We start from the raw sequence: 27,166 nt of genomic DNA, 5'->3' as shown, positions 1-27,166 counted from the left end.
TTTGGTATTAGTATATAATTTTGGTACTTATTATTTAATTTAGTGAGGGCAATGCAGGAGTGAACAGAATTGCCAAAAACCTTTGTCTTCTTTTTGTTTTTATTTTTTTATTTTTAAAAATATTTATTTATTCATGAGACACAGAGAGGCAGAGACACAGGCAGAGGGAGAAGCAAGATCCATGCAGGGAGCCTGATGTGGGACTCGATCCTGGGACTCCAGTATCACGCCCTGGGCCAAAGGCAGACGCTAAACCACTGAGCCACCCAGGGATCCCACCAAACCTTTGTCTTCAAAGAGTTTACTTTCTAGTGTCAGGGTAAACAGATTTTAAACAAAATAAACATCAAAATTATAGAATGATAATTTCTTTGGAGAAAAAAAATAATGAAAGGGAGATGGAGAGAACGTATATGTGCAGTTTTACATTAGATGGTTAGGGGAAACCTCTCTGCAAAGGTGCCATAAGTAAAGTCTTGTAAGGAGTGAGTCATTAAGGTATCTGTGGAGAGTACATTTTAGGCTATGAATTAAATATAAGGACAGTGAAGCAGGAGAATACTGGGTGAATTTAAGAAAGAACAAGAGGGAGAGTAGCAAGAAAGGATTTGAAAGAGTTATTAGGGAACCAGACTGTTTACTATCTTAACTAGGCCATTTTAAGAACTTTGATTTTTACTCTATATGAAATGCAGAGGTTCTGGAGGCTTTAAAGCAAACCTTTGACTTAGGTTTGAGATGTCTATTTAGATACACAAAGTGGAGATATTTAGTGGGTAGTTTGATGTGTGTCTGAGGTCAGGGAAGAGGTGCAGCTTGGGGATGTAAATTATTAGCATTTTGTTAATGTTTAAAACCATAAGACTAGGTGAGGTCACCAAAGAAGTGGGAAAAGGAGAACCTAGGGCTAAGCCCTGGAACACAACATTTTCCCAAGTTGAATAGTAAGAAAATTCTGATAGTGGCCCTGTTCTTAGAAGGTAATGTCCTTAGGGTGTTCTTTGAGGGAGGGATTTACGAGCTGTGTAAATACTGCTGATAGGTCTAGACCTTTAGATTTAATTTTTAAATTTCTAACTGCTAGTGGAGAGAAAAGCAGTCCAGCACTCTTACTAAATTACCTGGGTAATCTAAAGGATAATCTGTAGATTCTTTTGGATTTTATATGCACTCAGTTGTATTGCCTGTGAATAATGATAGTTCTATTTCTTTTTTTCCAATCCTTAACTTTTATTTCCGTTGCAAGTCTTAACATGCTGGCTGTGATCTCTGGTACAATGTAGTACTGTAGAATAGAAATGGTGATGGCAGTCATTTTGTCTTATTTCTGATTACAGAGAGTAAACTTAGCATTTCATAATTACGTATGATGGGTTTGTATGTGTGTGTGTGTGTGTGTGTGTTTTGTAAATGCCTTTCTTTATTCCCTTCTGTTTCTAGTGTGTGTAGAGTTTTTATCATGAGTGGATGTTGACTTTTTTCAAATAGTTTTTCTGCATATATTGAATTGATTATATGATTTTTCTTTATTTTGGTAATGTCAGGTACTGCATTGGTTAATTTTCAAATATTATTTTAATATTTTATTTATTTATTCATGAGAGACAGAGAGAGAGAGAGAGAGGCAGAGACATAGGTGGAGGGATAAGCAGGCTCCATGCAGGAAGCCCGATGTGGGACTCGATCCTGGGACTCCAGGATCACGCCCTGAGTCAAAGGCAGGTACTCAACTGCTGAGCCACCCAGGTGTCCCAATTTTCAAATATTAAAACAACTTTATAATCAAAAAATAAATTCAAGTTATGATATATTATTTTTATAAGTAACCAATACAATTTTTGGATTTTTTAATAACATATCATAATTTATATATTCCTGCTCTAATATTTTGCTTGGGAGTTTTACATCTATTTTCATGAGTGAAATAAGCCTGTAATTTTTTTCTTTTAATATCCTTGTAAGGTTTTGGTATCTGGGTTGGGTTGACCTCATAAAATGAGTTGTGAAATGTTTTTTCTTTTAACTAGTCTCTGAAAGAGTTTATGTAAGGTTGGTATTAGAGATTACTTAGTGGAATTTACTTATGAAGCCACCTAGACCCTAGGGTTTTCTTTATGGGAAGGCTTTAAATTATAGATTCTATTTCTTTAATAGATAAAGGACTAACATCTTATTATTTCAGATGTGGTATGATGTGCATTTTTAAAAAATGTGTATTCCATTTAAAGTTTAAAATTTATTGGCATAAAATTTTTCATTTTATCTCTTTTAAATGTGTGGATTTCATAATGATGTTCCCTTTTTATTTGTGATTGGTAATTTGTGTCTTCTCTCACATTTTTTAGTCACTCTTGCCAAGGATTTGTTATTTTTAATAGTTTTTTTTTTTTAAACTACTTTAAGTTTCAAAGAACCATCTTTTGATGTTGTTGATACCCTTTACTATGTATTTGTTTTCTATTTTGTATTTGCTGTTTGTTATTTCCTTTCTAATTTCTTTGGGGTGATTCACTGTTTTTTTTTTTCCCCTAACTGCTTATTGAATGCTTAGATAGTTGATTTTTCAGCCTTTCTTTTTTTCTAATATATGTTTTTGTATGCATCTTTTTCTGTGCATGACTTTAGTTGTATCTCACAGTTTGGATATATTTATTTGGTTAAAATATTTTCTATTACTATTAATTACTTTATTTTAAAATTTTTCATTATTTTTAATAAAAGATTTTATTTATCTGGAGAGCACTTGTGGAGGAGGGAAGGGCAAAGGGAGAGGGAGGGACAAGCAGACTCAGAACTGAGTGCAGAGCCGGACCTGAGGTTCGACCACACAAACCCTGAAATCACCATCTGACCCGAAATCAAGAGTTAGATGCCTAACTGACTGAGCCACTCAGGCTCCCCTTAATTATATATTAAATTGATGTTAGCATTTCACTAATATAGTAGAATTCTTCTTTGACTCAAGTATAGAAGTATATTTCTTAATTTTCAGACAATTGTGTTTTCTACTTATAGTTTAGATACTATTTCTTAGTAGAATTCCATGTGTACTTGAAAATAAAGTGTATTCTGTGGTTATTGGGTCCAGTGTTATATAGATACTAAGCTAAGTTATTTATGACATGGCTCAGGTCTTTGTGTCCTTATTGTTCGCCCTTCTTTTTTTCTCTGTTTTGTTGGGGGTGACCCTTTTTCTAATAGTTAATGGAGAGAGCAGTTTTACAAATTGAATACAAACTTAGAATTGTAGAATTACTACATCTTCCTGGTGAATTTTTTTTTTTTTTTCTTTTTTTTCTTTTTCTTTTTTTTCTCCTGGTGAATTTTATCATTGCCTTTTATCATTTACATGTACATCAATGGTGATTTAGGTAAGAGCAGTTTTTACTTTTTTTGGGAAAACTGTTGATTTATTTTTAAAGATTTTATTAACTTATTGAGGCAGAAAGAGCACGAGCAATAGGGAGGGGCAGAGGGAGAGGGAGAAGCAGGCTCCCTGCTGAGCAAGGAGCCTGTCCTGGGGCTCGATCCCTGGGGATCTTGACCTGAGCCACCCAAGCTCCCTTTTGGAAAATAATTTAATATCTAACATAAAAAGAACAACATAAATCATAACCAGGGAAAAATCAGAGCCTTTCTGGGCTTCTTTTTCACTTATTTTAATTTAGAATGGCTTGTACTTAGAAATGAATATGAGAGAAGGTACCAGAAATTTTTGATTGCTTAAGATCTCTAAAACTATATTTTTCCCTTAAAAGATGTTTTTAAAATTCAAGTATAATTAACATACAGTATTATATTAGTTTCAGGTATATAATATAATGATTCAATAATTCTTTTTTTTAAAAAAGATTTTATTTATTTATTCATGAGAGACACAGAGAGAGAGGCAGAGACATAGGCAGAGGGAGAAGCAGGCTCCATGCAGGGAGCCCAGTGTGGGACTCAATCCCGGGGACTCCAGGACCACACTCTGAGCTGAAGGCAGACGCTCAACCGCTGAGCCACACAGGCGTCCCAGTTTGTTCCTTTTTATTGCTAACTAGTAGTTCATGGAATGGAAATATCATAATTTGTTTAACCCATTCACCCATTGAAGGACAGTTGAATTGTTCTCTAATTTTTAACTATAATGAATAAAGCTGGTATAAACTTAGTGTATAGGTTTTTGGGTGAACATATTTTTCATTTCTCTTAGGTAAATAATATCTAGACATGCAATTGCTGAATTGTTGTATGATGTTGCTTGTTTAGTTTTTAAAAGAAACTGCCAAACTTTTTCCAAAGTGGCTGTACTATTTTATGTTCCCAGCAGAGCATATGAATCATCTAGTTTCTCGTTATCCTTGCCAGCATTTTGTGTGGTCGTTAGTTTTTATGATAGCTACTTTGATAGATGTGGAAGTAATATCATATTGTACATAGTTTTTTTTTTTAAATTTTATTTATTTATGATAGTCACACAGAGAGAGAGAGAGGCAGAGAAAGAGGCAGAGGGAGAAGCAGGCTCCCTGCACCGGGACCCCGATGTGGGATTCGATCCCAGGTCTCCAGGAGCGCGCCCCGGGCCAAAGGCAGGCGCCAAACTGCTGCGCCACCCAGGGATCCCATATTGTACATAGTTTTAATTTGTATTTAATACCTAATGATTTTGAACATCTTTTATGTACCTGTTTGTCATTTGTATATCCTTTTGGAGTTTCGCTTTTTGCGCATATTCTTATTGAATTGTTTGGTTCTTACTGTGGAGTTTTGATAAGTTCTTTATATATTGCAGATATTAGTCCTTTGTTGGATATATGGTATGCAGATATTTTCTTTAGTCTGTAACTTGTCTTTTCATGTTCTTAACAAGATCTTTCACAAAGCAAAATGTTTAATTTTGATGAAGTACAGTTTATCTGTTTTTCCTTTTATGGATCATACTTGTAGTATTTTTGTTTAGCTCTAGGTCCTGGAGATTTTCTCCTGTTTTTTTTTTTTTTTCTAAGATGTTTATAGTTTTATGGACTTAATACGTTCTTGATCCATTTTGAGTTAATTTTTCTACAAAGTACAAGACTGAGGTCAAGGTTTATTTTTTTTAAGCTGTGGATGTTCACTGCTGCAGTTTCATTTGTTGAAAAGACTATCTTTTCTCCGTTAAATTGCTTTTGCAATTTTGGCAAAAGTCAGTTGGGCATATTTATGTTGGTTTATTTCTGGTATATTCTGTTCTGTTTCCAGATCTATAATCTGTTTCCAGATCTATATGTCTGTTCCTCTACTGATACCATACAGTCTTGTTTAGTATAGTGACATAACAAATCTTGAAATTGAAGTTGACGATTCCTCTCTTTCAAAATCGTTTTAGTTATTCTAGTTCCCTTGTCTTTCCATTTAATTTTAGAATAATCTTGTCCATATCCAGAGAAAATCTTGCTGGGGTTTTGATAGGAGTACTGTTTGTCAATTTGGGGAAAACTATGTTTACTATGTTCAGTCTTCTAGTCCACGAACATGCTGTGCCTTTTCATTTATTTAGATCTTTGATTTCTTTCATCAGTGTTGTATAGTTTTCAGCATACAAGGTTCTGTAGTGATAACCCTTTATTCATTCCTGATACTGGTAATATGTGTCTTCTCTCTTTTGTCAGTTGTGTTAGATGTTTGTCATTTTTATTTTTAAAGAACTATTAGTTTGTTTCACTGATTCTTCTTTTTTGCTTTTCTGTTTTCAGTTTCATTTGGTCCTGCTCTTGTCTTTGTTATTCCCTTCCTTTTGTTAGCTTTGGATTGGTTTTGCTTTTCTTTTTCTTGGTAATTGTGGTGAGGGCTTAGATTATTGATTTGAGACTTTTTCTCTTGTTGTATGCATTTGGGTATAAATTTGCTATAAATTTCCACCATTGCTGCTTTAGCTGTGTCCTGTAAATTGTGATATGGTATATTTTCATTCATTTCAATGTATTTTTAAATTTTTCTTGAGACTTTCTTTTTGACTCATGGATTATTTAGTATATTGCATAAGTTTCAATGTTTGGAGCTTTATCGGTTATCTTTCTGTTAATTGATTTCTAGTTTGATTCCATTCTGGTCAGAGAATACATTATATGATTTCGCTTCTTTTAAGTTTGTTGGGATTTGTTTTAAAGCCTAGGATATGGTCTTTTTCTGGTACCTATTTGGTGGGCACTTGAAAATAATGTATTCTGCTGCTGTTGGGTAGAGTGTTCTATAAAGGTTGATTATTCTTAATTGATGGTATTACTGTGTTTTATATTCTTGTTTATCTTCTTTGTTTATCAATTCTATCAATTGTTGAGAACGGGGGTTTGAAATTTCTAGAATTGTCAATTTGTTTCTCATTTCAATTCTGTCAGCTTCTGCTTCACTTATTTAGTAGCTCTTTTGTTTGGTACACACACACACACATTTAGGGTTGCTGTGTCCTCTTGGTGCTCTGTCCCTTATGATTACATAATGTCCTTCTCTGTCTCTGGCATTTTTTTTTCCTCCTCCAAATTCTACTTTACGTGCTATTAATAGAGAAAGGTATAATTTAATTTAAATTAATTTAAATTTAAATAGGCACATGTGGCTGGTGGCTGCCATATTGACAGTGCAGTTCTGGAAGATGGAGAGAGCTATGACACAGTAAATTTAATTAAAAGGTAAATTTTATAGTATGGGTGTTAAGGGCAATGGGTGGTTAGAGGAAAAGGAGATTGGGGCAGAGGGAGTGGGGGACATGATTTTAAATTGGATAATCAAGGAAGAAATCATTGATTGTGACACTTGAATAAAGGTTTGAAGGATTCTGGGGGAGAGTATATCAAAGGCCAGCAGGGAGGTGGGCCACTGTAAGAATTTGAGCTTTCACTGAGTGACATAGAGAAGACTTTGATTCTTTCTGACTTGTGTGTTGTTGTATGTATGTATGTTGTATGTTGTTGTACATAGATCATTCTGGCTCATGTGTTGAAAATAGACTGCAGGAGACAAGAGTTGGAAGCAGAAAAAGCATTTAGGCCCCTGGAATATGAGTGAATGAGAACAGTTGCCAGACCAAATGGTTAGAGCAGATTTTGGGGAGATTATCAGACATTTCTTTTGGGATATGTTAAATTTGAAATGTTTATTAGATACATCTAAGTGGAGAAAAGCAAGTAGACTATCTGAGGTTCTCTAGATCAATGAGTCCCTGCCCTTGTGGAGCTTACTTATACTGTACTTGAATATGGGTAGTAAATACAATAAAAACAAATAAAACATATACCGTGTTAGAAGATAAGACTTCTGAGAAAATTCAAGTAAGGGAAGAAGGATAAGTGGTGTTGGAGACTGGCTTCTGGAGTGGGTGACATTTGAGTAATGATAGCAAGGTGTTGAGGAAATAGACTTTATACCTGAGAGAGCAGTAGTTTAGGAAGAGGGAGCCAAATGTAAAGTTTCCCATGGGGGAGTGTGGCTGGTGTGTTTGAAGAACAAGGAGGTAAGGTGTGGCTAGAATGACACTGAGCAAGGGAAAGAGGTTTAGGGATGACAGTACAGAAGTAACACATGTCTGGGTTATAGGCCATTTTAAGGGTTCTGCGTGAGATGGGAAGTCAGTAGATAGTTAAACAGAAGATACATGTGATCTGACCTATAGTTTATAACTGAGTCACTCTGATCGCTGTGCCTACATATAGAGAGAGACTGAAGGGAGATTGATTTGGGAACTTAATTCAGGCGACAGGCTGTGGTAGCAGTGAGATAGTGAGGTAAGGTCATATTCTGGATACATTTTGAGGGTTGCATTGACAAAATTTGTTTAGTGGTTGGATGTGGGATGAGAGGAGTTAGGAATTATTCTGAGATTTTTGAGTTGAGCATTTGGAAGAACAGAGCTGCATTAATTGAGATGGGAAAGACTGGGAAGAGCGGATGTGGAGGAGGTGATCAGGAGCTCAGTTTTGGACATGTTAAGTTTATGATGCCTATTAGACATCCAAATGTATGTGCTCAGTAGGCATTGTCATTTATGAATACTGTTTTTAAAAATGAAATAATGACATTGAAACAGTGTGCTCACTGTTGTGAAAATTCATTTTATTTGTTAATATCTTAATCTTTTAACATGTTCAATCCTGGCAAAACTTGAATATTTTGGAGAAAGTGTAAGAGGTTGTCTTACTGCTTTTTGGCTTTGCTATCAGAGTTGATGGTACTTCCGTAGTGTTAAATAAAGATGTCATTCCGATCTTAGAAATGGAAATACAACTATATAGTCTGAGTGTTTTTACTTGCTTTCTATTTTAGGTCCTATTACTGCTGGATTGTACAAGATATTTAACCGTGTTTTCTTTGAGGTATGACTTAAATATCAAACATCTTAAATAAGAAAAGGGGAACATTTTAGTTTTGGAAGTCAGAATGCCAAGGAGAAAGAAAAATCTTGGGGGAAATCCTTTTCGGAAGACTGCAAGCTCTCAGGAAGTTGTATCCAGTGTGGCTAGTCGTGAGGAGCCACCCACTACTCTTCCTTCCATGTGTGAGACAAAAGTTGATCGGGAGGAACTCTTCACCAGTATCTCAGAGATGTTTTCTGATCTGGACCCCGATGTAGTGTATTTGATGCTTTCTGAATGTGATTTCAAAGGTGAGAAAAAGTTTAGTTTGAACCCTTTGCATAGTATAAGAAGCCTTCATGTACTTTACTGCCAGTAGTAATATAGAAAAACAACTGCCATATTTCTCTTTTGTTAATTTATCGAGCACCTGCTATGGGCAAGGTACTAAGTTGGTATTGTGTTATGAGAAGAAAGCAGTTTTTTCTGCTCTCAAGAAATACACAGTTCTAGGTGTAAGATATATGTATAGATACTACATTATGTGTTTTATTTCTTTTTATCTTCCCTCTAGAACAGGTTGGCACTATTAACATTTTGGACCAGATGATTCCTTGTTGTGAGTGGCTTTCCTGTGAATCATAGGATGTTTAGCAGCATCCCTGGCCTATACTCTCTAGTTGACAGTAGCAACCTTCAGTAGCCTGTTGTGGCAATTAAAAATGTGTCCACCTATTGTCATATGTCCCTGGGGGACCAGAATCATCCCCAATTGAGGACTGCTGTCTTAAGATGTAAGCTCCATAAAAACAGATTTTATAAAGTTTTTACTGCTGTATCCCCAGTCCCTAAAATAACAAATGATTCATACAGGACCTCAGTAAATATTTATTGAGTGAAAAGATCATTGTAATTGTGGGAATGAGAGCTGATTAGAAGTTGATATTATAGAGTAGTGTTTCACAATACTGGCTTTGGAGTCAGGAAACTTGGGTTAGATTTCCAGTTCCGCTACTTAACCTCTCTGGGTCTGTTTTCTTATCTTTAATGAGAAAAATAGTAGTATGTACCTCATAGGACTTTTTTTGGTAAGAACTGAGGGATTTTTTTGTTTTTTTTTGGTTAAGTTTTCAATTTAGTATTATTAATAACATAATAAATTGATTAGAAGTATGTTGACAGACAAACTTTCAAAGTTGACTGAGTAAATTAAATATTGATGCTTAGTGTTACTATTGGCCATGATTAGTATAAGATAAAATTTTTCTAGATTGGAGAAGTTTTGCTAATGCATGAAAATTCATTTTTATTCATTACATGGACTGTGAGGAGAATATATTAACTATCCTGTTATGTGTGCAAAAAAACAGTTTTCAGCAGTCCACATTATGCTCAAAAATGATACTGTATAGTTTTATGTATGACTTTTTTTTATGTACTACTTTTTTATTTCCTGTTGTTGAGGTGTTTAAAATTTGTTTCACATATACTAACCTAGTAATGAGGAACGACAAGAAAAATATATTACCCTTACATCCTAACAGAAAACATTTTTCTTTTCCAGGATCTTCTCTACACCTTATTTATAAATACTGATATTTTGAGTAGTCTGAATAAATAGTGTTAATGAAACTACATATTCTGCTTTTTAAACCTAACATAAGCATTTTTTTCAGTGTTGCTGTGATCTTTGTATTTATTTTTAATAGCTTTCTAATATCCCACTTAATTGTGCTCTGATTTTTAAATTATATATAAGTTTTTCATGAATAATTAATACAGCAGAGGACATCTTGGTACAAATCATCTTTCCCTTCTTTTGGCTTTTTTTCTTAGTTCCAACGTTTTATTTTCGTATGTCACAAGGTAAGAACAGTTTTCAGTTCTTGGAAACATACCCGTAAATTGCCTACCAGAGAGGTGTGCCCTTTCAGCATTTAGTATTAAAGATTTTAATAGGAATAAAATTTTGCTTTTTCCTTTTTTTTTCCTTTAAATAAACAAGGTTATTGAGCATTTTTGTAGATGGTTGTTTATTGATTTTTATGTTCTTGTGTGAATTGTTTATTCATGTATTTTTTGTTTTATATCATTGGTTTAATTTTTTCCAACACTCTGTGTAAAGACTTTTCTTTTGTGATATATATATATATACATACATATATATATATATATATATATATATATACATATCATGATCTTTTGCTTATTTTTACTTAATACTGTTTTTTATTATATACATGTTAATTTTTTTGGGTTGATCTTGGGGTTTTTCTATTATATAAATTTTCTTCATAGAAATACTTATGTTTGCTTGTGTGCTTGCTTCCTCCCCGCCCCCCCCCCCCCCCCCCCCCCAAGTATAGGGCTTCTAACCTTTGTACTATTGCTATAATCTCCTAACTGGTATCTTTGCCAGGCTTGTCCCTCCAATCCTTCTTTGTTTTTCTTCTTAAGGGAACATTAATTGGGTGCTTACTAGGTGCCAGTCCTTGTGCACAGCACATTTTCATGGATTATCTCATTTAATCCTCACAACAACCCTATGAGGTAGGTACTTTTATTATCCCCATATTGCACATGAGAAAATCAAGGCTTTGGAAAGTTCAGTAATTTGTTCAAAGGGTCATAGCCAGCAAGTAGGGATTGAAGTTTGGTTTTCTGAGTCCAGACCAGAGCTGTTACTCCTGTGCTGTGCTTCCTTTCCCTATTTATTTTCCTTAAAACAAAACAAAGCACAGAAATAAGCAAAACTCCAAACTTCAAATGCCTAACAATTCTAATTCTGTATTTGTGTTAGGACAGAAAGAGCTCAGCATTGGAGTCAGACATACCAGTCCTGGCTCTGTCACTTAATATATGTGTGACTTGGGTTAAGTTAATGTACTTTTCGAACTTCATTTTCTTCATCTATTTGCTAGAAATACTATACCTCACAGTATTATTTGAGGGCTCTTTGAGGTGATACATACAAAGTGCCTAGCTCAAATTTGGTGACAGGTAGTTTCCCTAGAAGGTAAAATTGGTATGTCCTACCATGACATATAGCACTCTTGCCAGTTCCACTTGCTCTTTTTTCCAGTTTTGTCTCCTTTTATTACCATACTACTGTGTACACACATTCCAACCAACTTCTCTTAATACCTTAAACATGCTTTGTGTTTTCAAGATTGGCTTTCCCTTTCCCTTCTTTGTCTGACAAGTTTCTTCTTAATCTTCAAGTCCCAGATCACATATTACCCTATGTGGAATCTTCCTTATTCTCTTATAAGGCTGCTATGGCATTTGTGTATTACTAAAAGTATGCATTATTTAATCTATATTATATTATAATGTAATTGTCTTCTAATTTAATTATCTTTAATTGCCTCTGTTAGACTGCAAAAAATCCCGTAAGTGTAGTAAAAACTATGTCTTATTTACTTTGAACAAAGTATGTCTGAACGTAATACATGCTAATAGCTTTTTTTGGTATTAAATGAAATTCATTGCATAAACTATATAAACAAATCAGATTTACAGGAGAGTACTTAAAAATGCTTAATTTTTAAAAAGATGGGCAATAGCTAAATTTTGAATAAATTAACGGATTTTTGGGTCTTTTAAAAGATTTTTAATTTTTATTTTTTGGTGTTTGGGTCTTTATAAGTAACCATAATATATGCAATTATAGATACTTATAGTTTATAGATATTATTCTGTTTTACTTACATTTATCAGGAATTGTCTACTTGGTGGCAGTTTATTATCCTAGTTTATTTATTTATTTCTTTTTAAATTTTATTTATTTATTTATTTATGATAGTCACAGAGAGAGAGAGAGGCAGAGACATAGAGGGAGAAGCAGGCTCCATGCACCGGGAGCCCGATGTGGGATTCGATCCCAGGTCTCCAGGATCGTGGCCTGGGCCAAAGGCAGGCGCCAAACTGCTGCGCCACCCAGGGATCCCTATTATCCTAGTTTATTATAGTTTGTCTGATAGTAACATCATTGCATGACTCCATCATTCAAACTTTACATTGATACAGACTTGTGTATTAGTAAAATGTTAATTAAAAAATGAGTTGAATATTTATAAATTTCTGTATTCCATTCAGTACAAAAAGTATAATTTTTCATGGATTTTATTTACTGTTTTCAATACAACTATTGAATACTATTGAATATTGAATACAAATATTGCTCTTCTTGTACAGTTGAAAATGCAATGGATTGTCTATTAGAATTATCTGCCACTGATGCCAAGGTAGAAGAATCATCTTCAAAAAGCTTTGTTGCCTCCGAGAACCAAGTAAGTGCTGTGGGACGTGAAATAATGGAAAAATATACTCCTGAAGAAGAGAGGGAAGATTCAAAAATGGATTCATTTTTGGACATGCAGCTAACTGAAGACTTGGATTCCTTAATACAGAATGCTTTTGAGAAATTGAACTCTTCTCCTGATGACCAAGTATACTCATTTTTGCCTTTGCAAGGTGTTAATAGTTTTAGTGACCCGAGTGCATTTATAAATTCAGATTCAAGTAATATGACTCCCATTCTTTCTACACAGAATATGGATTTGGACAGTGAAAATTTAGAGAATTCTGCCTCTGCATTAAGTTCAAACACCTTAATTTCACATTCTGTTTCTGATGAGTCCAAAAATTTTATAAAGGATGACGTATTGGCATTGGAAGATCCTCTTCTCAGTAGTTCTTTAAATGTAGCAAATGACACTATGGTGAGTAGTAACAATCTCAGTCAAAGGCAGAAAGAGCTTTTAGAATCTGAGTGTGTTGAGACTCCGTTCTCTCAAGCCCCTGTAGATTTGGATGCCAGTGAACCTCAGGCTCCTTTAAGCCTTACTGCGCAAAATTTGGGGCTTGATTTACTAGGTACAAGTGAGGATCAGAAATCTGCCTCTGTCCCCGATGCATTTGTACCTTCTGAAGAATTCAGTTTCAAACCACATAAACATGCTGAACTTCCGTCAAAGGGGAAAGATGTGAATTACTGTCCTGTACTTACCCCTCTCCCTCTGCTGCTGCCTCCTCCTCCACCTCCACCAATGTGGAATCCAATGATTCCTGCTTTTGACCTCTTTCAAGGAAATCATGGCTTTGTAGCTCCTGTTGTAACCACCGCTACGCACTGGAGACCGGTCAGCTACACGTTTCCCCCTCCAGTTATTTCTCACACTTCCCCAACAAAGGTATGGAGAAATAAAGAGGGAACAAGTGCTTATCAAGTACAAGAAACCCCAGTTTCTCAGGTCGTAAGAAAGAAGACATCATCTTATGTTGGACTAGTTCTTGTTCTCCTCAGAGGGCTTCCAGGATCAGGAAAATCTTTTTTGGCAAGGTATGAGGTTTAATTGAGTTTTTAAAAAGTATAATACTTGAACCTGAACATTTATGATGGAGAATATGAACATGTGAAATCCTTTTGTTTAATAGAGATGTTAGTAACCGCTAAGATCTTTTCTTTTTACTATTTTTTTCTTTGTAGCTAATATCAGCATTCTTTTCTCCAGAAATTTTTATTGAATTCTTTTATCTTAGAATATCATTTTGGGAGATAAGAAAAATTTAAAGATAATTCCAAGATTACGAGCTTCTGAAATCAGTAGAAATAGCTTTATGTGAAAGAGAACTAGTTTGGGAAGAAAAGAAGTTCAACTTTGATTATAGAGTTAAAAAGCCATGACTGATTTTGAATTCAAGGAATAAAATAGACTTGTTTTAGTTCAGTTTTCTTGGGTATCAGACTTCTGCCTAGAGGTTTTCCAGTATGATTTGTCTGGATATTCTTATATTCTTACTTTTAAGTAACAGTACAAGTTCTTTATTTGAATTACGGCTTTGTAAAAATTAGGAGAGGGAATTTAGAAGAAAAATTAATAAAAATAATTCCATTTGTCATTCACAGGACTTTGCAAGAGGATAATCCAAGTGGAATTATTCTTAGTACTGATGATTATTTTTACATAAATGGGCAGTATCAGTTTGATGTAAAGTACCTAGGAGAAGCACACGAGTGGAACCAGAATCGTGGTAAGAATAGACAATAGATTTTGGGTAATACTAAGAGCAATATAAAATATTTGTATTTTGAGAGATACACAGTTTTTAGAAAGTTACAATCCCCTTCATTTTGTTTTAAAAATTTTATTTTTTTAAATTATTTATTCATGAGAGACAGAGACAGAGACAGGCAGAGGGAGAAGCAGGCTCCATGCAGGGAGTCTGATGTGGGACTCAATCCCGGTCTCCAGGATCACGCCCTGGGCCAAAGGCAAGACGCTAAACTGCTGAGCTACCCAGGGATCCCTCCCCTTCATTTTTTTAAAGATTTCATTTACTTGAGAGAGAGAGAGAAATCATGAATGGGTGAGGGGCAGAGGGAGGGAGAAACAGACTTCCCGCTGAGCAGGGGCCCACTCTGGGCTCCATCCCAGGACCCCAGAGGTAGATGCTTAACCAGCTGAGCCAACTAGGTGCCCCCTCATTTAATTGTTAAACTGAATTATTTATTCAACTATATATAACATAAAAAATTATAACAAGTTACATAGCAAGAGGTGAAAGAGGTAGTCTTATTTTTTTTAAAGATTTAATTTTATTTATTTGTTCATGAGATACACACAGAGAGAGGCAGAGACATAGGCAGATAGAGAAGCAGGCTCCCCTTGGAGAGAAGCAGGCTTCTCACAGGGAGCTTGATGGAGGACTCGATCCCAGAACCCCGGGATCATGACCTGAGCCAAAGGCAGACATTCTACCACTGAGCCACCACCCATGTGTCCCAGAGGTAGTCTTATCTCACAGAATTGTTATGAGGATTAAACAAGTTAATTTTTGTAAAATGCTTAGAACATGGCATGGCATGTTTTGGTTTTATTCTTTATTTTTTTAGTTTAATCAATGGAGATGTTGTCAAAAGTGTATCAGATTTTCTATATGGGTCTCAGAATAGTTCAAGATGTCTCCAGTTCTCTGGTGTGCTTTGGTTCCTATTTCCTATAGGAAATATTTCCTGTGTTGCTAATCGCTACTCTTTCCTAGATTGATTTTATTGTTATGGGGGGGGACAGTGGGAGAGTAAAAATAAAAACAGCTCTCCTCAAACTGAAGAGTAGGGAGCTTAACTTAATTAGATTATTTGTTTTTGGAGTGTTGAGTTGTATAAATTCTTTATATGTGTTTGGATACTAACCCTTTATCAGATATGTCCTTTGCAAATACATTCTCTCATTCGGTAGGTTGCCTTTTAATTGTGTAGATTGTTTTCTTTTTCTTTGTTTCTTTCTTTTCTTTCTTTTCTCTCTCCCTCTCTCCCTCTCTCCCCCACCCCCCCTTCCCTCCCTCCCTCCCTTCCTTCCTTCCTTCCTTCCTTCCTTCCTTCCTTCCTTCCTTCCTTCCTTTTGTAGATTGTTTTCTTTGGTGAGCAGACACCTTTTATTTTGATGTAATCCCAATAGTTCATTTTTGCTTTCATTTTTCTTGCCTCAGGAGACCTATCTAGAAAAATGTTGCTACGGTGGATATCAGAGAAATTATTGCTTGTGCTCTTTATGGTTTCAGGTCTCACATAAAGGTTTCTAATCCATTTTGAGGGTTTTTTTGTGTGTGTGTGTATGGTGAAAGAAAGTGGTTTAGTTTCATTCTTTTGCATGTCATCCAGTATTTCCAGCACCATTTGAAGAGATTTTTTTTCTTACTGTATATTCATTTCTTCTTCATTGAAGATTAATTGGCCATATAATTATGAGTTTTATTTACTTATTTATTTTCTGTTCCATTGACCTGTGTTTTTCTTTTTATGCTAGGTCCAGACTATTTTAATTACTATCACTTTGTATTGTAGTTTGAAATTGGAATTGCGATACCTCTAGTTATGTTTCTGTTTTTCAAGATTGCTTGGCTTATTTGAGGTCTTTTATGGTTCCATACAAATTTTAGGATTTTTTGTTTTAGTTCTGTGAAAAATGCTCTTGGTATTTTGATAGGGATTGCATTAAATCTGTAGATTGCTTTGGGTAGTATAGACATTTTAACACTATTTTTCTTCTAGCCCGTGAGCATGGAATACCTTTCCACATTTCTTTGTATCATCTTGAATTTCTTTCATCAGTGTTTTACAGTTTTCAGAGTATAGGTCTTTCACTTCTTTGGCTGAGTTTATTCCTAGATACTGTATTGTTTTTGGTGCAATTATAGATGGGATTGTTTTCTTAATTTTACTTTCTGCTTCATTATTATAGAGTGCAGCATGTTTCTGTACAGTGAATTTGTATTTTGTGACTTTGCTGAATTCAGTTATCAGTTCTGGTAGTTTTTTGGTTTTCTATATATAGTATCTCATGTCATCTGTAGATACTGTGATTTTTACTTCTTCCTTATAATTTGGGTGCCTTTTATTTTTTTTTTATTTCTTGTCTGATTGCTGTGGCCAGGACTTCCAGTAATATGTTGAATAAAAGTGGTGAGAGTGGATATCCTTGTCTTGTTCCTGATCTTAGAGCAAAAGCTCTCAGTTTTTTAGCATTGGATATGATGATGGCTGTGGATTTTTCAAATAAGGCCTTTATTATGTTGAGGTATATTCCATTTAGACCTACTTTGCAGATGACTTTCCTTGTGAATGGTTGTTGTACTTTGTCAAATGCTTCTGCATCTATTGAAATGATCTATGATTTTTATCCTTTCTCTTATTGATGTGATGTTGATTGTTTTGCAAATATTGAACTACTCTGGCAACCCAGGAATGGATTCCACTTTATCGTGGTGTATGATTTTTTAAAAATGTATTGTTGGCCCCCCCCTTTTTTTTAATGTATTGTTGGATTTTGTTGAGGGTTTTTGCATTTATATCCATGAGTGATATTGACTTGTATTTCTCTTTTTTTGTGGTGCTTATCTTATTTCAATATCAGGGTAATGCTTGCCTCATAGAATGAATTAGGAAGTTTTCCTTCCTCTTCTATTTTTTGGAATAGTTTGAGCAGAATGGGTTTTAACTATTCTTTAAATGTGAAGCCATCTGGTCCTTGACTTTTGTTTTTTGGGAATTTTTTGATTAGTGATTCAATTTCATTGCTGATAATTAGTATGTTCAAAATTTCTATTTCTTCTTGCTTTAGTTTTTGTTAGGTAATATGTCTCGAAGAATTTATTCATTTTTTCTAAGTTGTGCAGTTTGTTGACCTGTAGGTTTTCTTTTTTTTTTTTTTAATTAATTTTTATTGGTGTTCAATTTACCAACATACAGAAAAACACCCAGTGCTCATCCCGTCAAGTGTCCACCTCAGTGCCCGTCACCCATTCCCCTCCAATACACCCGCCCTCCTCCCCTTCCACCACCCCTAGTTCGTTTCCCCGAGTTAGGAGTCTTTATGTTCTGTCTCCCTTCCTGATATTTCCCAACATTTCTTTTCCCTTCCTTTATATTCCCTTTCACTATTATTCATATTCCCCAAATGAATGAGAACATACACTGTTTGTCCTTCTCCGATTGACTTATTTCACTCAGCATAATACCCTCCAGTTTCATCCACGTTGAAGCAAATGGTGGGTATTTGTGACCTGTAGGTTTTCATAATCTGAAACAGTTGTTTATATTCTTGTGGTGTTGATTGTTATTTATTTCTCCTCTTCCTTACATGATTTTGTATATTTGGATCCTCTCTTTTTCGATGAGTCTGGCTGGAGGTTTATTAATTTTGTTGATCTTTTCGAAGAACCAGCTCGGGGTTCATTGATCTGTTCTATTATTTTTTTAGTTTCTGTATCATTTATTTCTGTTCTGAACTTGTCATTTCCTCCCTTTTGCTAGGTTTGAGTTTTGTCTCCTTTTTCTAGCTTCTTAGTCTTTGTTATTTTTATTTTTTTTATTTTTATTTATTTTATTTTTTAAATTCTACCATTTTTTTTTAAAGATTCTATTTATTTATTCATGAGAGACAGAGGCAGAGGGAGAAGCAAGCAGGCTCCATGCAGGGAGCTCCATGTGGGACTGGATCCTGGGACTTCAGGGTCAACGCCCTGGGCCAAAGGCAGGTACTAAACCACTGAGCCACCCAGGGATCCCAGTCTTTGTTATTTTTATTTTTATTTTTATTTTTTTTTAAGATTTTTTTTTTATTTATTCATGATAGTCACACAGAGAGAGACAGAGAGGCAGAGACACAGGCAGAGGGAGAGGCAGGCTCCATGTAGGGAGCCCGACGTGGGATTCGATCCCGGGTCTCCAGGATCACGCCCCGGGCCAAAGGCAGGCGCCAAACCGCTGCACCACCCAGGGATCCCTCTTTGTTATTTTTAAATTAGGTTTTTTGCTTTCTTATTATTGAGTTGTAAGAGAGTACAGGGAACTTTTAAAACCCACATAATTTCCTTGTAAGGCTTATTTATTGTGCTTCATTGTTAATTTTGTGAATGGCCTAATTCCTTGGGAAGAAAGGTAGTTTTTTGAGAAAAATCTCTTGTACAACACTATAGTGTTTTCTTTATTTCAGATTAATATGTCTTTTTGCATGTGTTTGTTTATATTTTGTGCTTGTTTGTTTTAAAACTTTATTTTGGAATAATTTTTGATATATGGGTAGGTTGCAAAGGCAATATGGAGTTACTGTATACCTGTCACCCATTTCCCTCTAATGTTAACATCTTATTTAACCATGGTACATTTGTCAAGACTAAGAGATTAACAATGGTGTACTACTGTTAACTAATATTAAACTCCAGACTTTATTTGAATATTAGTTTTTATTTAAAAATTTTTTTTAAATTAATTAATTTTTAAAATAATTTTTGTTTTTAATTGGGCTCCATACCCAACATGGGGCTTGAACTTACAACTCTGGGATTAAGAATTGCATGCTCTACTGACTGAGGCAGCCAGGCACACATGGATATTAGTTTTTCTTTTTTTCTTCCTTCCTTTTTCTTTTTTTAAATATTTTATTTATTTGAGAGAGTGAGTAAGAAAGCACAAACAGGACGAGTGGCAGGCAAAGGGAGAGGGAGGAGCAGGTTCCTTGCTTAGCAGGGGTGTGGGACTCTATCCCAGGAACCTGGGAACCTGACCTGAGCTGAAGGTAGATGTTTAACTGACTGAGCCACCCAGGTGCCCCTGGATATTAGTTTTTCTACTAAGGTTCTTTTCCCATGTGGAATCTTATAGAGGATACCACATTGCTTTTAGCATAGTTGTTTTTTTTTTTTTTTTTTTAATTAATTTTTATTGGTGTTCAATTTACCAACATACAGAAAAACACCCAGTGCTCATCCCGTCAAGTGTCCACCTCCGTGCCCGTCACCCATTCCCCTCCAACACCCGCCCTCCTCCCCTTCCACCACCCCTAGTTCGTTTCCCCGAGTTAGGAGTCTTTATGTTCTGTCTCCCTTCCTGATATTTCCCAACATCTCTTTTCCCTTCCTTTATATTCCCTTTCACTATTATTCATATTCCCCAAATGAATGAGAACATACACTGTTTGTCCTTCTCCGATTGACTTATTTCACTCAGCATAATACCCTCCAGTTCCATCCACGTTGAAGCAAATGGTGGGTATTTGTCGTTTCTAATTGCTGAGTAATATTCCATTGTATACATAAACCACATCTTCTTTATCCATTCATCTTTCGATGGACACCGAGGCTCCTTCCACAGTTTGGCTATCGTGGCCATTGCTGATAGAAACATCGGGGTGCAGGTGTCCCGACGTTTCATTGCATCTGAATCTTTGGGGTAAATCCCCAACAGTGCAATTGCTGGGTCGTAGGGCAGGTCTATTTTTAACTCTTTGAGGAACCTCCACACAGTTTTCCAGAGTGGCTGCACCAGTTCACATTCCCACCAACAGTGCAAGAGGGTTCCCTTTTCTCCGCATCCTCTCCAACATTTGTTGTTTCCTGCCTTGTTAATTTTCCCCATTCTCACTGGTGTGAGGTGGTATCTCATTGTGGTTTTGATTTGTATTTCCCTGATGGCAAGTGATGCAGAGCATTTTCTCATGTGCATGTTGGCCATGTCCATGTCTTCCTCTGTGAGATTTCTCTTCATGTCTTTTGCCCATTTCATGATTGGATTGTTTGTTTCTTTGGTGTTGAGTTTAATAAGTTCTTGATAGATTTTGGAAACTAGCCCTTTATCTGATATGTCATTTGCAAATATCTTCTCCCATTCTGTAGGTTGTCTTTTAGTTTTGTTGACTGTATCCCTTGCTGTGCAAAAGCTTCTTATCTTGATGAAGTCCCAATAGTTCATTTTTGCTTTTGTTTCTTTTGCCTTTGTGGATATATCTTGCAAGAAGTTACTGTGGCCGAGTTCATAAAGGGTGTTGCCTGTGTTCTCTTCTATGATTTTGATGGACTCTTGTCTCACATTTAGATCTCTCATCCATTTTGAGTTTATCTTTGTGTATGGTGAAAGAGAGTGGTCCAGTTTCATTCTTCTGCATGTGGATGTCCAATTTTCCCAGCACCATTTATTGAAGAGACTGTCTTTCTTCCAATGGATAGTCTTTCCTCCTTTATCGAATATTAGATGACCATACATTTCAGGATCCACTTCTGGGTTCTCTATTCTGTTCCATTGATCTATGTGTCTGTTTTTGTGCCAGTACCACACTGTCTTGATGACCACAGCTTTGTAGTACAACCTGAAATCTGGCATTGTGATGCCCCCAGCTATGGTTTTCTTTTTTAAAATTCCCCTGGCTATTCGGGGTCTTTTCTGATTCCACACAAATCTTAAAATAATTTGTTCTAACTCTCTGAAGAAAGTCCATGGTATTTTGATAGGGATTGCATTAAACGTATAAATTGCCCTGGGTAACATTGACATTTTTACAATATTAATTCTGCCAATCCATGAGCATGGAATATTTTTCCATCTCTTTGTGTCTTCCTCAATTTCTTTCAGAAGTGTTCTATAGTTTTTAGGATATAGATCTTTTACCTCTTTGGTTAGGTTTATTCCTAGGTATCTTATGCTTTTGGGTGCAATTGTAAATGGGATTGACTCCTTAATTTCTCTTTCTTCAGTCTCATTGTTAGTGTATAGAAATGCCATTGATTTCTGGGCATTGATTTTGTATCCTGCCACACTACCAAATTGCTGTATGAGTTCTAGCAATCTTGGGGTGGAGGCTTTTGGGTTTTCTATGTAGAGTATCATGTCATTGGCGAAGAGGGAGAGTTTGACTTCTCTTTGCCAATTTGAATGCCTTTAATGTCTTTTTGTTGTCTGATTGCTGAGGCGAGGACTTCCAGAACTATGTTGAACAGCAGTGGTGAGAGTGGACATCCCTGTCTTGTTCCTGATCTTAGGGGAAAGGCTCCCAGTGCTTCCCCATTGAGAATGATATTTGCTGTGGGCTTTTCATAAATGGCCTTTAAGATGTCGAGGAAAGTTCCCTCTATCCCAACACTCTGAAGGGTTTTGATCAGAAATGGATGCTGTATTTTGTCAAATGCTTTCTCTGCATCTAATGAGAGTATCATATGGTTCTTGGTTTTTCGCTTGCTGATATGATGAATCACATTGATTGTTTTACGAGTGTTGAACCAGCCTTGTGTCCCAGGGATAAATCCTACTTGGTCATGGTGAATAATTTTCTTAATGTGTTGTTGGATCCTATTGGCTAGTGTCTTGTTGAGAATTTTTGCATCCATGTTCATCAGGGATATTGGTCTGTAATTCTCCTTTTTGGTGGGGTCTTTATCTGGTTTTGGAATTAAGGTGATGCTGGCCTCGTAGAATGAATTTGGAAGTACTCCATCTCTTTCTATCTTTCCAAACAGCTTTAGTAGAATAGGTATGATTTCTTCTTTAAACGTTTGATAGAATTCCCCTGGGAAGCCATCTGGCCCTGGACTCTTGTGTCTTGGGAGGTTTTTGATGACTGCTTCAATTTCCTCCCTGGTTATTGGCCAGTTCAGGTTTTCTATTTGTTCCTGCTCCAGTTTTGGTAGTTTGTGGCTTTCCAGGAATGCGTCCATTTCTTCTAGATTTCCTAATTTATTGGCGTACAGCTGTTCATAATATGTTTTTAAAATCGTTTGTCTTTCCTTGGTGTTGGTAGTGATCTCTCCTTTCTCATTCATGATTTTATTAATTTGAGTCTTCTCTCTCTTCCTTTTAATAAGGTTGGCTAATGGTTTATCTATCTTATTAATTCTTTCAAAGAACCAACTCCTGGTTCTGTTGATCTGTTCCACAGTTCTTTTGGTCTCGATATCATTGAGTTCTGCTCGAATTTTAATTAACTGTCTTCTTCTGCTGGGGGTGGGGTCTATTTGTTGCTTTTTCTCTAGTTCCTTTATGTGTAAGGTGAGCTTTTGAATTTGAGATCTTTCCAGTTTTTGAATGGATGCTTGTATTGCGATGTATTTCCCCCTCAGGACTGCTTTTGCTACATCCCAAAGATTTTGAACGGTTGTATCTTCATTCTCATTAGTTTCCATGAATCTTTTTAATTCTTCCTTAATTTCCTGGTTGACCTTTTCATCTTTTAGCAGGATGGTCCTTAACCTCCACGTGTTTGTGGTCCTTCCAAACTTCTTGTTGTGATTAAGTTCTAATTTCAAGGCATTATGGTCTGAGAATATACAGGGGACTATCCCGATCTTTTGGTATCGGTTCAGACCCGATTTGTGACCCAGTATGTGGTCTATTCTGGAGAAAGTTCCATGTGCACTTGAGAAGAATGTGTATTCAGTTGAGTTTGGATGTAAAGTTCTGTAGATATCTGTGAAATCCATCTGGTCCAGTGTATCATTTAAAGCTCTCGTTTCTTTGGAGATGTTGTGCTTAGAAGACCTATCGAGGGTAGAAAGAGCTAGATTGAAGTCACCAAGTATAAGTGTATTATTATCAAAGTATTTCTTCAGTTTGGTTATTAATTGGTTTAAATATTTGGCAGCTCCCACATTCGGGGCATATATATTGAGGATTGTTAAGTCCTCTTGTTGGATAGATCCTTTGAGTATGAGGTAGTGTCCCTCTTCATCTCTCACTATAGTCTTTGGGGTAAATTTTAATTTATCTGATATAAGGATGGCAACCCCTGCTTTCTTTTGAGGACCATTTGAATGGTAAATGGTTCTCCAACCTTTTATTTTCAGGTTGTAGGTGTCCTTCTGTCTAAAATGAGTCTCTTGTAGACAGCAAATAGATGGGTCCTGCTTTTTTATCCAGTCTGAAACCCTGCGCCTTTTGATGGGGTCATTAAGCCCGTTCACGTTCAGAGTTACTATTGATAGATATGAGTTTAGTGTCATCATATCTATTCAGTCCTTGTTTTTGTGGATTGTTCCACTGAACTTCTTCTTAAAGGGGAATTTTAAGAGTCCCCCTTAAAATTTCTTGCAGAGCTGGTTTGGAGGTTACATATTCTTTCAGTTCCTGCCTGTCTTGGAAGCTCTTTATCTCTCCTTCCATTTTGAATGAAAGCCTTGCTGGGTAAAGTATTCTTGGTTGCATGTTCTTTTCATTTAGGACCCTGAATATATCCTGCCAGCCCTTTCTGGCCTGCAGGTCTCTGTGGAGAGGTCTGCTGTTACCCTAATATTCCTCCCCATAAAAGTCAGGGACTTTTTTTCTCTTGCTGCTTTAAGGATCTTCTCCTTATCTTTGGAATTTGCAAGCTTCACTATTAAATGTCGAGGTGTTGAACGGTTTTTGTTGATTTTAGGGGGGGATCTCTCTATTTCCTGGATCTGAATGCCTGTTTCCCTTCCCAGATTAGGAAAGTTTTCAGCTAGGATTTGTTCAAATACATATTCTGGCCCTCTGTCCCTTTCGGCGCCCTCAGGAACCCCAATTAAACGTAGGTTTTTCTTCCTCAGGCTGTTATTTATTTCCCTTAATCTATCCTCATGATCTTTTAATTGCTTGTCTCTTTTTTCCTCAGTTTCCCTCTTTGCCATCAACTTGTCTTCTGTGTCACTCACTCGTTCTTCCACCTCGTTAACCCTCGTCGTTAGGACTTCTAGCTTGGATTGCATCTCATTTAATTGATTTTTAATTTCTGCCTGATTGGATCTAAATTCTGCAGTCATGAAATCTCTTGAGTCCTTTATGGTTTTTTCTAGAGCCACCAGTAGCTGTAAAATAGTGCTTCTGAATTGGCTCTCTGACATTGAATTGTAATCCATATTTTGTAACTCTGTTGGAGAGAGGGCTGTTTCTGATTCTTTTTTTTGAGGTGAGGTTTTCCTTCTAGTCATTTTGCTCAGTGCAGAGTGGCCAAAAACAAGTTGTATTGGGAAAAGGAGAAAAAGAGAGAGAAGGAAAGAAAAGAGAAAAAGAAAAAAGAGAAGAAGAAAAAAAGGGGAAAAAGAGAAGAAAAAGAAAAAGAAAGATAGGAGAAAAAAGAAAAAAAAGGGTGGGGGTGGGGGAAGCAATCAGAAATCAAGAAGAAAGAAAAAAAAGCACAAAACAAAACAAAAAAAACAAAAACAAAACAAAACAAAAAAAAACACGGGGGAGTATCTTCCGATTCTGTACACTTTAAGTCCCTTGACTTCCCTTGGAACTGGTCCGTCTCCTTGGTCTTCTGGGGGAGGGACCTGCTGTGCTGATTCTCAGGTGTTAGCACTTGGGGGAGCTGCTCTGCCCCTGCCTGGTGCAGGGCTCGGTGGGGGTTGTTCGCCCCGTGAGGCCCCGGGAGGAAGCCACAGTGGCGGGGGCAGCTCTGGGACCCTGGAGTCAGCTGCCGCAGTAGCTCCGGGGCTCTCCGTCTGCAGGGCCTGGGGGCTCCCGGGTGGGGCCGCTGATCTGCTCAGCTCCAGGCAGGAGCGTCCTTGCTGTCCTGGACCCTCCCAGCCTCTGCCTGTCCCTGGGGGAGGCCGGATCCTGGGCTGTGTCCCGGCGCCCTGTGCTCCGGGGCCTGTGCTGTTGGATTCGCGCTCCCGCCCCGCAGCCCCCTCCGCGGAGCCGCTGCCCGAGCCCCTCCGAGCTGCTCCGGGTCCCGCCGAGCGCTGCAGCCCTTAGGGAGCTCGGCGCATCTCCCGGGGCGCAGTTCCTCTGTTACTGTCCCCGGGAGCCCGAGGGCATCCCCGCCTTTCTGGGGATCCTGCTCCAATTCCCCGGGAGGCCTTTCCCCCGGCAAGGTCGGTGCAGCTCCTGCTCCTCCGGGACGGGGCTCTCCTGTCCTGGGGACACTCGCCCCGGCCTCAGCCCGGCTCCTCGCGGGGCCCCTCCCCCTTGGAGGCCTTTTGTTTATTTCTTTTTCCCCGTCTTCCTACCTTGAGAGAAGCGCGAACTCTTCTCACTGTAGCGTTCCAGCTGGTCTCTCTTTAAATCTCAGGCCGAATTCGTAGATTTTCAGGATGATTGGATGGTTTTCTAGGTAATTTGTTGAGGACAGGTGACTTGGAGACCCTGCTCTGCCGCCATCTTGCCCCTCCCCCCCTAGTTGTTTTTATGATATGATTTTTTTCCCGCATTTATGCTGTTTATATATGTAACACATAAAACTTAGTTTTATAAAAAAAAAAAAAACAAAAAAAAACAAAAAAAAACTTAGTTTTATAATTTTCTCTGATTATAACTTTTTTTTTCTTTTTAAGATTTTATTTATTCATGAGAGACATACGGAGAGAGAGAGGCAGAGACATAGAGGGAGAAGCAGGCTCCATGCAGGAAGCCCGATGCAGGACTTGATCCCAGGACTCTGGGATACACCCTGAGCCAAAGGCAGAGGCTCAACTGCTGAGCCACCCAGATGTCCCTGATTATAACTTTAGTATTTATTACTTATAATCCAATATTTACTGGTACTTTAATTTTTTATATGCTCAAAAGTGATTTTTAGAAGGAGAGTTTGGGGTGCCTGGGTGGCTCAGTTGTTTACACATTTAACTCTTGATTTTGGCTTGGGTTGTGATTTCATGATCGTGGGATCAAGCCTGGCTGGCTTTGGACTCTGAGCTGGGTGTGGAGCCTACTTGGGATTCTCTCTTTCTTTCTCCTATTGTTCCTTCCTCTCTCTTAATAGAAAAAAAGAAGAAGTAGGGTTTTGAGTAAAGTTAGTACATATCTGTGATTTTCAAATTATGGAGACAAGATCAGATTTTTTTTTTAATATTTTATTTATTTATTCATGAGAGACACACAGAGAGAGAGGCAGAGACACAGGCAGAGGGAGAAGCAGGCTCCATGCAGAGAGCCCGATGTGGGACTTGATCCCAGGACTCCAGGATCATGCCCTGGGCCAAAGGCAGGTGCCAAACCGCTGAGCCACCCAGGGATCCCCAAGATCAGATTTTTAAAATTTCAACAGAATATACTTAATACTGTTATAAAGAGTGATTTGTCATTTTCTGTTTGTGTTTTTCAGCAAAAGAAGCATTTGAGAAGAAGGTGTCTCCTATAATAATAGATAATACAAACCTACAGGCATGGGAAATGAAGCCATATGTTTCTTTGGTTTGTACCATAACTTGTCATAAGTCTATAGAAATAAGTTTGAAATTGTTGGGAGATGTTAATTATACAAGTGAATCTCTAGCAAACAATCTTTGGATGGTCTGTAACTGATCTTTCTCTAGTCTTAAGCAAAATAAGAAAAATAGAAATAGTTTTTGCATAAAGCTAAATTTATTCAGTTTTCAAATTAGGAGATTTAGTTTTTAAATCCTGTGATTTCATTTTTGATGTCTTTTATGAAAAAGTAATGGTATTATGATTTTATGTTTGTGTGTATATACATAATAAATTATAATTTTATGTTCGTATGAGTATATATATATGTGTGTGTGTGTGTGTGTGCGCATGTATATGTATGTATATACACAGAAAATATTTTTCCTTATTGCTGTTACTTGGCAGAATCAATATTGGTGGATCTTTGTAGTGACCA

General features: G+C 36.9%; 1 protein-coding gene across 4 annotated transcripts in view; it reads left to right on the top strand.

Moving 5' to 3' along the window:
* N4BP2 (NEDD4 binding protein 2) overlaps positions 1-27,166 on the top strand; it is a 91,128-nt gene that overhangs the window by 18,340 nt on the left and 45,622 nt on the right. For 3 of the 4 annotated variants that reach the window (XR_011997195.1, XR_011997194.1, XM_072737851.1), the window contains exons 3-6: positions 8,284-8,623; positions 12,510-13,656; positions 14,224-14,348; positions 26,645-26,733. Coding sequence is in view for 2 of the 4 variants with exons in the window: in XM_072737851.1 (XP_072593952.1) it covers positions 8,398-8,623; positions 12,510-13,656; positions 14,224-14,348; positions 26,645-26,733 (1,587 nt within the window). In the remaining 2 variants the exon portion in view is untranslated. The remainder of the gene's footprint in view (positions 1-8,283; positions 8,624-12,509; positions 13,657-14,223; positions 14,349-26,644; positions 26,734-27,166) is intronic. The other variant, XM_025997929.2, reaches the window with a different exon arrangement.

Source organism: Vulpes vulpes, chromosome 14, assembly GCF_048418805.1.
Source record: "Vulpes vulpes isolate BD-2025 chromosome 14, VulVul3, whole genome shotgun sequence".
Lineage (NCBI taxonomy): Eukaryota > Metazoa > Chordata > Mammalia > Carnivora > Canidae > Vulpes > Vulpes vulpes.
This window is presented reverse-complemented; position numbering and strand designations above follow the sequence as displayed.